Here is a 12,704-nt window from a genome sequence, read left to right as displayed (position 1 = left end):
CTTTAGATTTGCTGTCTTAATCCATAAATTCAACTATTTTCCATTAATTTTGATGTGTTTTGTGTATTTAAGCAATGCAGACTGCTTTGGATATTTCGGTGTATTTCAAAATATTTGAGGAATTGTAGCTTAAATGTTGGTAAATGAATTTTAGTTACTCATAGTTGAACTGCATAATGACAGAAACTTGCTTTCATCTACACTTATTCCTCTTAAAAGTAAGCTACTGGTTTAAGCTAGACTTAGTCTTAAAAGCAAATCCAAACAAACAAACATACATGTTGCTGCTGAATAGTCTGGAATTTTTTAATCACCATAAACGCAAAGTGATTTTAATTTTCATTTTTCTGATTATCTAATAATGTGTATAAATAGTATGGTAAGTTATCTTCTCTTTAAAATTTCTGACAGTGCTTAAAATGTATCAGTTCCTTTTTATTTTTTCACATATGTGAGACGTAAATGCATATCTGTGCAAACAAGGTTAGTTTTTGTTATTTTTCCTAGTCCTCGTATGTAGACTCCCATGTTCATTTTATCTAATGCAGGAGGCTGTAAAAGAAAACAACAAAAGAAGAGAAATGGAAGAAAAAATGAAAAGAGCCAAACTGGCAAAAGAAAAGGCTGAACGAGAGAAATTGGAGAGACAGAAGAAGAAACAGCAGTTGATTGATATGAACAAAGGTAAGGCATCATTTTTAGTAGAGAAATTTGTTAAGGGGGCGAGGGGGGAATAACGAGCTGAAGACTGTTCCAGGTCAATATGAAAAATACTTGCTATCTGTTTTGCAAGCAGAAAAAAAAAGGTTAGCTTTTTAAGTGAAAACTCTTTCGTTTTGGCCTATCTGATTTTATAATTCTGTATTTGTCATTTACTATGTACAATGTTCCTTTCAAGCCATTTTGCTGTGAATTATTGCCTTGTTTCCCTTTGTTGCAGTTAATTGATTTTTTCATAAGGATTTACTTCCAAGAAGTAGTATCTTACTTGCTTTGTTGTTAATTTCATTCTGTGAACATCTTTATAATCAAGATACTGTGGCAATTAATGTCTTCCTTTTTGGACTTGGAGGCTCCAAGTTATAATGTATGTTCTCCCAACAATCCTATTATGGTTGGAAAATCTGGTTGAGCTCAGGGCAGAAGTATAGAATGATATTTCAGCATTATGAAAAGCAGTGTTAAGCTTGTCAGCTGTGAGAAGATTGCATGGAAAACACTGGAGAAACACTAGGCCAGGCAAAAAAAGTCCACTGCGACATCTTCGAGGATGGCTGTGGAGGTGAAAGCAATCTAAGTCATGGAAGGACAAGATTGTGGTCAGCATTTTAATCACTGATAACACAGTAGTGCAGAAACACTGGCATGTAATGCTTATGCTATTGTATGGTGTCAAACGTATTTAGAATGCCGGTATTTCTTGCAAAACAGTAAATTTCCTGTGACCAGTGAAAATCTGTGACTTGTGTTTTGACAGCTAGCTCTTAAGGAGTGTCAGGTCACCAACCTCCCCTTCCTGTTTGGCTACCATGATCCTCTACAGTCTTTGTTTTTGGTAGGCTTAATCTTCACTCTGTGGTTTAAATGAACTTGCGTTTAAGGTGATCTGTACCTATGGTACAGCCGTAGTAAAAACATGGATCTTGTAGATGCAGTACTGAGAACGCTTTGTTCCTCAAGATCCTTACTCCATCCCTGTGCTCTACAGAGAGCAATTAAAACCCTAAGATTTGCCGTCACCAGCATATTTTCACTCTAAGAATCACAGGGGCATTCCTAGCACCCCAGTTCCCTCAACTGCTCTTCATAGGACTTGTGTTCCAGAAACCTCCTTTGGGGCCTATATGTGTTTTTTAATAGCAATTAGATATTTGCATTGAACCATTAATTCATTTATATTTGTTTTTAACTGAAATTCTTACATCAGGTATACAGTTACAGTAATAATAGTATATCTTAAATATATACCGTCTACTTGCAGATTACTTTGTCAGACTGAGTCATATTTGCAATGATTTCAGGAGGTTATACTATTTTATCTTTATTGATATATGTATACCAAGTGTCACAGTTTTGTGCTTTTTTGTGGTTAGAAATTTCATATTTTTATTTTGGTGAAAGTGAGGAACCACATCAATCTTCAAAACTAAAAATGGATGCAGAGGATAAATTTTATTTATTAGTGCTATTTTTTTTTACTGTGTTGACTTTATATGTGCTACTAACAAATGATAAATTAGGTTCTCTATTGTATTTCCTGACTGTGTTAAGAAGAACTGGGGGAAATAAAAGCTTTATTTGCATTCTGAATTTCTGAATACATTTGATACCAGTGCACTTTGAATGCACTGCATATTAGAGCTCTATTGCCATGGTAGGAAGGGTGGAGTGGGGTGATAGCTCTATCCCCACTACATTCCAGGACACTGATATTCAGGTTTTTTAACTAATTATATATATATATATTTTGTTGATATGCTTACTTCTGTATGCTCATTGCTACTTATATAAGTAGTTCACAAATTTGTCTAAGCAAACGTGAAGCAGAAGACTTAGAGGAAGGACACAGATGTCCTCTCAAGCTGTCATTTTGACAAGGTAATTTCAGCTGAAGGGTGTTTTAACCTAACTATGCATTAGTTATTTTTTCAGCTGTATCTTCAATTAAAAAGAAAACAAAAACAAACAAAAAACATCGCTACAGCCTCTCAGGTCAGAGCAATAGTAACAGGGTTCCTATATTTTCAAGCCTTTTAAGGATAGTTCTATAACAAAGTAAGAGCAAGAAAACTCTTACACAGATGCATAAGTCACTGGAACATCCAAGTCAGAATTAGTTGCTTTTCTGTTTCTTGGTGCGAGAGAGCAGAAGACTGCAGTGTGGCCAGAATCAAGAACTGTCCAAGAACTTTAATTCCTAGCTATAAAAATAACTTCAGAATTGCCAATATTATATAAAGACCAGGTTACTCAATTCGCTAGTATTTTCTGCTTTGTGGAGTGCCTAGTCTAACTGAGATGCCATATCAGCCAGTTGATGCAGTACTTACATAAATCCTACTAAGCATTCAAAAATGTGTAAAGAGAAATATAATATAGAAAATCTCTCAACTCAGTATAAGCTTTGAAGTGATTTACAATAGACAACATAAAAAGTCAAGTGATTCTAAGTCTCAAAAGACATACACATTTCCAAATATAGGTGTTTCATACAAAACCAAGATGGACTGATAGTTGACAAAATAAACATATGCCTTCCAAAATAAATTAAAAACAAAAAACAAAACGTTAGGAACTTACTCAACATATACTATTCTTTTTGCTTCAAAAAAACTTTGTTGTATTTATGCCTATTATTTTTTATAAATAGGCACTGTAATAGGTATAGAAAGGTTAGTGGGTTCTCTGTTAATCAAAAAGAAAACATTAAACGACAATAAGATCTTTTCAGCCTATAATTTATTTTGAAGTAATTTCCGTTGAGTTTCTTCTTTAGTTGAAGTCAGTGGATTTTTGTATTATTTGGCATTCAAATTCCCATACAATTGGGTTGTTTTTAACAGAAAAGATGGTGTAGTGGCTTGAGTCAAAGGTAGCTTTTGTGAGTTTTTGCTATAAGGGCAGTATGATGGACAAGTTATTAGGTAGTGCTCAGCTTATGACACACATCAAAATTCCAGAGAAATATTTTCAGAATATTTCATTCTTCCCTATATGTGACACACTCAGGCATTTTTGAGGAAGATATTGACATGCAACTAAAAGTGGATGCTTAAGTAGTGATGAAAAAATTGTGATTTGAAGAATCTATTATCAAAATTTTTAGTTGGCTAGTTGGAAATTAGTCTTTTCTCTAGGACTTGCCAGCTCTATGAAAAGGGAACATTATTTTTCAGCAGTGTTGTATATTTTTGTGAGGGCTGTAGTAGACTGGGCTATATGTTTATACAGTGTTTTCATGACTTCCACCTGACTTAACATCTGCAAAATTCCTGCAGTGTTGCTTCCAAGTGAACAAGAGAGGAAAAAAGAAATGAAGTCAGCTTTCTAGGAGCTGAAAAACATATAACAGCAATTCTGATGCAAATGTTATTTAATCAGAAACAGTTTTCCTCTTCACTATGTCTGATCACCATGGTGATTAAAATTACCTTTTAACTGACAGTATTGGGATAAAAGATAGAATGAACTTGCTCAGTCCCAATTCGTATTGAATAAATTGTTTTGAAGACACATTAACATTGTCCCCTAATGCCGATGAAGATAATGGAAATTAAGTTCTATGCTAGTGGTTGATGGATATTCCTACTTTCCCTTTTTAAGTACTCTTTTATAAGAATTCATTTGCCATTTATTCAAATTGCTATATACTAGTATCAGCAATAATTCAGTTGTTTCCTTGAAAATCTTACACTTGCATTGGCAATGCAGGGTGTAATTCAAGAATGTCATTCTTGTTTTTTTACTGACTGTATGCTTTCTTAATTGCTGTGTTCTTTCTATGTCCTTTAGCATAAACAAAAATACATACTAAGTTTATTATGAGATGCATATTTTGTTGTGAGTATCTTAGTCTTAATCCTTTGAGTTTGTGTCGGCTAGTGATTGCATGAGGTACCTGGAATGGTAAAACATGAGGCATATTTACATTCTGTTAATTATTAGTTTATGGTGCTGGATGCCAATGAGATCAGTGTTAGAATTCATTTGGGAACTCTTTATGTTTCACATTGATGTCAATGGTCCATTTGAATATGCTGCGTTCTTCCTGAAATGTAATCTTCACAGAAGAAAGGAAAAAATAAATGGAGATTTACATTATGTTCAAAACTATCAGTAGAAGTACAACAAGGCTTGAAATTTTCTTCTCCAATTACATGAGTTGCTCAAAAATTTTAAGCCGTGTTTATGCAGTATTTTGAAGCCACGTGGAAAATGGGGGGAGAATCAAAACTCCTGTAAATGTTGCTGTTAATATAGATCAAAACCAGATCAAGAGATGCAAATAGATGGAAGCATGGACTGGTAGACAAAAGAAATTAGAAATGAAAATATAATCTCAAATTAAAAAAAAAAAAGTAATGGAAAACTTCTGTTTGTTTATGAATATGGTAGGTAAAATGAAAAGATTTCATGGGGTAAATTCTCATGGGAAAAAAATCATTAGACTGAAATCTAATTGGGATAATTGCAGGTGAAGAAAGGCAGTGCTATTGGATTCTTTCACTTAAAATAAGGCTTCTTCTGGAGTATTTACTGGACAGTAACAAGTGTTAACTTTTAATATAGTTGTCTATGTAAAATCAACTTTCTTTTTCCTTGGTAGGAAAAGTATTCTTATTTTGAAAAGCACGTGTTGTTGTTTCTTTTGAAAATACTTTATATTCTTTATCTAATATAATAGCTATTTAAATTTATATTCATCTATTTTGTAGAATTGCCAATGTTAAAAAGCATTTCTGCAATAATTAGTTGATCAAATAGCTTTTTCTATAGTGCAGGGTTTGTCCAGGAATCAGGATAGCAGAATTGCTTGTTGAATGGTTGTGAAATGGAACTGTGTCCTCATTTAAACTGGGGACAAGGTTGGTGTCTAAATTTTGTCTAGTGGAATGGTTGTTTTCTCTGTGGTTGTAGTATCTCGTTTGTAATAGGATTGTTAAGATACTGTCTTAACAACAGTAATTTCCCTAATTATGTGGGAAAGAATACTATGTTAATGAGCCTGTTTTTACTGTATGATTAGTGTTAAAACATTCTTCCCAAAATTGTTTAACAGTTGTATAGATAAAGTTAACTTCATGAATTAAGTAACGTTCATTTGACAAAATATATAAATGTATACTTAAAAGGTTAAGTTCTGTAAGACACCAAATGATGCTTAGTTTAGTGATAAAAGTGGATTTCTTTTTCTCAGGTATAGATGCCAAATTAAAGTAATTTGAACTTTATGGCATTGATTTCATGGCTGTTTGTTAGTTGTACAGTCAAACTTTGAACTTGAAATTCCTGATCACTGGTGAGTTCTGTAATCCGCTGGGAGAAGTTTTTTGTTTTTTTTAAAGTAACAATATTACATTTAATTTTTTTAATGTGCAGTAGAAACAAAGACTGCTTCTGGATTAGTATGCAGAGTATACATTTTTGTTGGAAGCAGAAAGTTGCATAACATTTGCGAGTTTTTTAGTTTTTTACATTTTTTGTGTTTTTCTTCTTTTTTTAGATAAAATATTTGAGTTGTTAACTATCAGCAATTTTTAAGTGATTTTCTAATGCTAAAAGTGCTGTGTCAGCTAATGACATCAATTACAAGTTGCTTAATACTGTAACAGAAATGTAACCTTTGAAACAATAGTGGAACTTAGTTATGAATATCTTCAATTGTTATGGTATTTTTCTCTCTCTTTTTTTGGAGCCACGCAATCATTTCCTTCCCACACAGAGGCAATGTCTGCACTCGCGCGTGTGTGTGTGTAAATCATCCTTGCAAGGGGCAAATGATCCCCACGGGTAATGTTTACACACTTCACTTAAATACATTCCTGTTGAAGTAGACCTTGACCACTGTGACATTTTCTGAAAATGTGTGCGCTTTTCAAAAGTGGTTTTTAGTAGCATGCCAGTGTAACAAAGCACATTTTTCTCATTCTATTAACTTGATATAAGCCTGAGATCAGGTTATCATAAACAATATGCCTAATTGGTATGTAAGCGAGGATTTGTCTTCTTTTGTAAACTGACATGAGGTATAGGTTCATTTATCAGTCGTACTGTCCAAACTTGCTCTCCATTTAATTAAAAAGTAAATAACAGTCACGAGATTGTATTCTAGTGCAAAATGCTAAGGAAGACTGCTTCCTGAAGATATTTATTATGCTTGCAAAATGAATTTAGCAGATGAATAAAATACAAATGTATGAAAAAATAAATACATACTTGACAAAGAGACGCTGAAAATTGACCTTTTTTAGTGAATATATTGCAATTTAGAATCCTAATACTAATTATGAATACACAGTCTTTTTTTTTTTCAAAGTTTATACAGGACATGGGTTTGACTCATGAAAGAGCAGTGAACCATTTTGGTGGTTCCACTGTTGAAATGTAACTCATCAGAAGTGCTAAAATTCAAAGCAGGGTAATATAATGCAAGATGTGATTAGAAGTATGAATTTGAAACCATCTGGAGAGGCAGGCAGGTAGACATCATGTGTTACTTAAAATGGTATTTGATAAGACTCTTTCAGTAAGGGCCTAGATTTGTGAAAAATTTCCTGCAAAGTTCCAGAAAGCTTCTGTCCAAATGGCCATGCAATTACTTACGTTTGTGTTAATTTAAATTAGTTTACAATTAGTACATGTGAAACCAAAAGAGTACAACCTGTTTTGCAAATACATTGTCTTTACTGGAAAATGGAAGTGCACCAGTAAAATATATGGGCATTCTCTTCATAATCTTCTCCTAGTCAGCGTGAACAAATCAAAGGGAAGACGGCAGAACACTCTAGAAATGAGAAAGTGTTCCCAGGGGCTCTTGGGAGCCAATTCAGATTCACAGCTACTGCTCAGAAGAAGCCAAACAGGCAGGAGGTGTACCATGTTTTGCATGGATGGTCTGACATCTGTTCTGATTTCAAGCAGTTTCTGTCATCTGTCCTCCAAAGTGACTAAAGTAAAGACCTAAGCTATTTTGTTGTTTTGTTTTACCATCACCAGTCAAAAGTGCTATCTCAGTTATTATATTTCTTTTTAAAATTGTAGTAGCTAGCCCACTTTGGGTTGGAAGGGGACTTAAAGACCATCCAGTTCCAACCCCTCGCTGTGGTTAGGGACACCTTCCACTAGATCAGGTTGCCCAAAGCTCCATCCACCCTGGCCTCGAACACTTCCAAGGATGGGCATCCACATCATATTTTCATGGACAGTTTTGGTTAGAAATAAGTTAACTCAATTTAGAAACTTGTTGTTTTTTTGTTTGTTTGTTTGTTTGTTTTTTGCCTTAGCTGATTTGTGTCTGCAAACTGTTGCAGGTTGTATTAAAATAAAAAAATAATAATAATAGTAAATCAAGGAGGTAGCTTGTAATATGTGAAGTGCCTCAGCAAAAACTGTGGGTGAAGTCTGAAACTTCTATTGAATATTATTATTTATGAATTTTAATGAAGGCTGACTAAAAATGCAATTTTGTCCAGTTTCCACTTAATCGACTGACAACTTTGATAAAGATGCAGTGATGAGAGCATACCCAGCATAAATTTTACTTTGAGGAGTTAAAAATCTCATCACTGTGTTCTACAGCTTCTGTAATTCATGTCTCCTTGTATTGTATATTTTGATACCCCAAAATAGGGTGTTCTTTAGCAGTTGCAGTAATTAGCAGGTAGAGTAGCACACTCAGCAGAAAATGTGGAAAGCTGTGTAAACATCTATGGAGTATTGAAGGTTTTTTGCATACATTCTGCCAATTTTTTTATGAAGGTCAAATGATTGTAATTTTTCTGCATATAAAATATTCTAACATGCTAACTAACTCTATGTGTATTGCAATCATATTTATTATTCATTAGATGTTTCAGATCAACATGTAGTATAATAGTTTGGTTAAAATGTATTTACAGATCTTTGATTTAGAAAATAAATCTAATGCAGAACCAACAATAAAGCATTGAATAAGCATGTGAATGGTAAAGTACACAAAGAAAATTAAAAAGATTTTCTGTACTGGAAGACTTGTATTTCAGTCTTTTGGTTGCTACTGTTGTTCTGCTCCCTTGCATCTGGTGTTGAAGATAACTTTATACATGTGACATATTATACGTAATAGTTGCAATTACATTGATATATAATTTAAATTTACCAAGTAATTATACTGATAATCATTATGTAGAAATTAGAACCAGGTATTGATTTAGGATTTGCATGCTCTTATATCAGGTGTGGATTTAGTCTAATAAATCTAAATGTAATAGAGAACCAGGGCAGAATACCTTTTGCCTTAATAAGCTGCTTTTAAACTTTAGCATTTGAGAGCCTTGAATGTACATTTAAACTCCTACATTTTGTGCAAGTCACAAGTGTTTTCCAGTAATGTAAATCTTTTGCATAAAGTAATTATCTTCCCACTCTTTGGTGGAGTAATTTGTATTAGCCTGAAGTCTGAGAGAGATGAATAAAATGTTCACCTCCTACCTGCTGAGTCTAGTCTATATTTTAGCTTTGGATTATAACACAGATGTGAGCAGGAAAAGAGGTATTCATCAACAGTTTTGTAACATTGCAGTTTTGACCTCTCTTTTTTGTGCTGTGCTGTGATCAACTTTTAATAACAGTCTGAAATGCAAAGCAAGTTAACAACTTAAATATGTAAAAAATAAACCTTCTACTTGTTTTTTCATACTGCACCGTAAAATCCAGCAATTTAAAAGCAGCAAGTTTGCTTCAGTCAGGAGTGGGAAGGGGGGAACCAAATAGAAAACCAAGAGGAAGATTTAGCAGAAATAGCATTCAGCTTTTAAGAAGTGTTGCACCTCTTTCTTTCACTGCATTTTTTTTCCTCTTTCTTTTCTTTACCTTGCCTTAAGATCACCCATGGTATTCTTTTACATGTGTAGCAGTGTACTATCTGGCTAGTAAGGATTCAATGCGTCATAAAAATAAGAGTCAACACAAATATATATGCAGTACTACAATATTTGGGGTATTCAGTTTCATCAGATTTTCTGTGTGCTTTGATTAAATAAAAAAAAAAAAAGTGCCCTCTTTCTACTTCAGGATGTTCTTAAAGGAATTTTAGCAGTGAAACTGCAGTCATTCAACAGCATCTGTCTGCATGCTGAAAATGACATCAATAATGCACAAGATCACGTCTAAACTGAAAGAACAGTAGGAATGGCATAAATTTTACTTAACAGAGCATCATATAAAAACTAGGCAGGGATACCTGAAGCGCTGACAGCATCCATTACATTAAGACATGTCTCTGTTGTTTGGAAGTATTATGTAAGCTTGACACTATTCTTTTTTTTTAAGCTTGACACTGTTCTTTTTTTTTCCTTTTTTTTTTTTTTGACATTCTGATTTCAATTGCCCTGGGATTAATAATATCTTTCTCCTATTTTCAGAGGGTGATGAGACTGGAGTGATGGATAGTCTGCTTGAGGCCTTGCAGTCAGGAGCAGCATTCAGAGATCGCAGGAAACGAACACCAAGGGGACACGGTATGGTGATTTCTTAAAACTTTTAATTATGAACTGAATGGAGAAAAGTTATTTTGCCAAGACTTAAAAACAATTTCCTCTGGAAACCACTGAGCTACCGTGAAAATTCGGTAGGAATTCCTTCTTTTTGGTCATGGATTTTTAAATATAGCTCTATCTTCAGGTAACTGGAGGCTCTGAAATATAACAAGGGTGCTTCTTATGTTTCAAGTGTAATTTAAAAACATGACTGCACAAAGCAAGTCTGTCTTAATCTTTAAAACCCTAAGTATAATTAGTTTATTGTAGGCGGTGTGATGAAAAATACTAACTTCTTACACCAGTAAGAGTTCGGTGTAAGAATATAGCCGGTCATCATTTTTAAGCACAAGTCTTAAATATGTTCTTGTTTGGTTGGAAGATGTACTGTGTGTAGCTGTGAAAGTCGATTTACAATAAAAATAATCTACTTTTTTGAAGAAGACAATAGTATTCTACAGGTGTAGTCTGAACAACTAGTGCTTCCTGCAAGTTAGGTCTTGAGGAAATTTGAGCAAGAGCTAAGCAGTTGCAGTGTTTTCTCTTTTCCATTCTCCTCCCCTTACAAGTATGCCTGTTGCATACAGTTTGTAAATAGCATTTACTATATATTTACGTTTCATTAAAGCTCATGGTACGCTCTATTTTCCAGTTTTTTATTTAAAATATATTTTACATTTTAAAAAAGAAACACACAAAAAATAAAAGGTACTAAAGCAGGCTTTAACCTAAAACCTACTTAGACTAGATTCTCCAGGTTTTTACATGGGTGACACCCTTAAGCATGAAGGGAATGAAAAGGGTCTGAAAACACCTCACAATTAATAACCGTATGAACATAAAGACAAAAAAAATAGGGAATTGCATACATTTGAATAATTTTCATATTGTTTTCTCCTGTGTTATTGTGGTTATTACCTTTTACTGGAGAAAGTATTGAAAACTGATTAGTTTCTTTCAAATTGATTCTCAGATCTTGGTACTTGAGAGATTCTTGACACATTGACACAGTGAGGTTATCTAATATTGGAAAAAAAGGTGTGAGGTTTCAAAAATACATTTTTTTTTTTTTTGGTAAAGTACTTATGAATCTTTGGTAAATTAGAGAAGTGTGCTATGAACTTTAGACTTTGTGTGTTTTGTATAATTCTGAATTGTTGCTTTGTATAATTCTGAATTGTTAGTTGCCATTTTAATTCTTTTTTCTAAAACAAGATTTTTATCTGAATAAACAAAAAGTGATACCCATTCTAAACATGTCCTTCAAAGAGGTGCTATTTAATTGTTAACTCGTTACATCTGAGTTTATGTAATTCACCTAAAGCATTTAGTAACTTATACAATGTAATGTGCTAAGTAATGTACCCAAGTGTCCTTGTGTTAAGTAATAATTTATTGCTACGAAGATAATTTTAGGAGGATATTTTGCCTAATAGCATACTATTTCTGGTTCTGTGCTATGAATTTTTTTTTTTATCTTTCTCCAAAGCGTCTTTGGCCATTCATTCATAATACATTGGGCTTAAATGAATACAGGTCTGACTGCATGGCAGTGGACTTTCTCAGACTACGTTTTGTAGTTTGTGCTCCAGGGAAGTTTGAATTTCAGGGAGCATGCTGTGTCCTGGTCAATCAAAATCTTTAATGCAGCTTTGTCACTATCTCCATTACAGGTCTGAAACTGTGGCACAGGTGCTTGCTTTAATGATTGCACATTATGGCCTCAATGTAATGTAGCTGAACTGTGAAGTTTGTAATATATGTAGCTCAGGAATTGCTCTCATATCCTAAAAACCATCAGTGCTAATTAATCACTAAATGTATTACTAGATTGTTTCAGATTAAATACTCTAATATTTTAAAGGCTGCTACAAGTAGGGTGAAGTTATTTTTAATGATGAATAAAAGCAGGTCTGAACTTGATAATATAGGTTAATAATAATTGCAGTGGTGATATATTTTGAGGAACTCTTAATTCCAAAACCTAGAATGATTGATCTATATCCCGTATAAACAAGACACCAACATCCAAAGAGTTGGTTTTGTTTAGTCCATTTCAAAACATACTGCAGGAGATATGATTTGATACGATTAGTTTCGTTAGTTTCAGTAGAAGATCACTGCATATTATACTCGTGATTTTCTTTTTTGGAGTCAAGTGTTTTAGGCTGTAAGATTTCTTGAGCATGTTATAATTAGTATGTGAATTAGTTTATCCTCTTTTACCCTTTTATGGAAGTATATAACATCATAATACTGTTATTTAAAAGCCATGTGCATACAGTACAGTGCGTTCCACATGGGTGTTTAAAAAAAAAAAAAGAGATAGTGGTGCTTTTCAAATTAGAGCTGTGTTCTTTTTGCTTTTCATTTTTTGTGTTATTTCTGTATTTTTGTGCATTTTCCGTTAACGCATTAGGTGTTTCTTCTGTTGTTGAAGATTATTTTGTTTAATATGCCAGGTATATA

The 12,704-nt window shown here is 33.5% G+C and overlaps 1 protein-coding gene across 1 annotated transcript in view; it reads left to right on the top strand.

Annotated features, from left to right (window-relative positions):
* The window catches only part of DIAPH2 (diaphanous related formin 2), a 189,544-nt gene that overhangs the window by 131,121 nt on the left and 45,719 nt on the right, over positions 1-12,704 (top strand). The window contains exons 26-27 of the mRNA XM_083797793.1: positions 549-684; positions 10,122-10,217. Of these exons, the coding sequence (XP_083653919.1) occupies positions 549-684; positions 10,122-10,217 (232 nt within the window). The remainder of the gene's footprint in view (positions 1-548; positions 685-10,121; positions 10,218-12,704) is intronic.

This window comes from Anser anser (genome assembly GCF_964211835.1).
Source record: "Anser anser genome assembly, chromosome: 13".
NCBI classification, from domain to species: domain Eukaryota; kingdom Metazoa; phylum Chordata; class Aves; order Anseriformes; family Anatidae; genus Anser; species Anser anser.
Note: the sequence above shows the minus strand (reverse complement) of the source record. Positions and strands in the feature narration are given on the sequence as shown.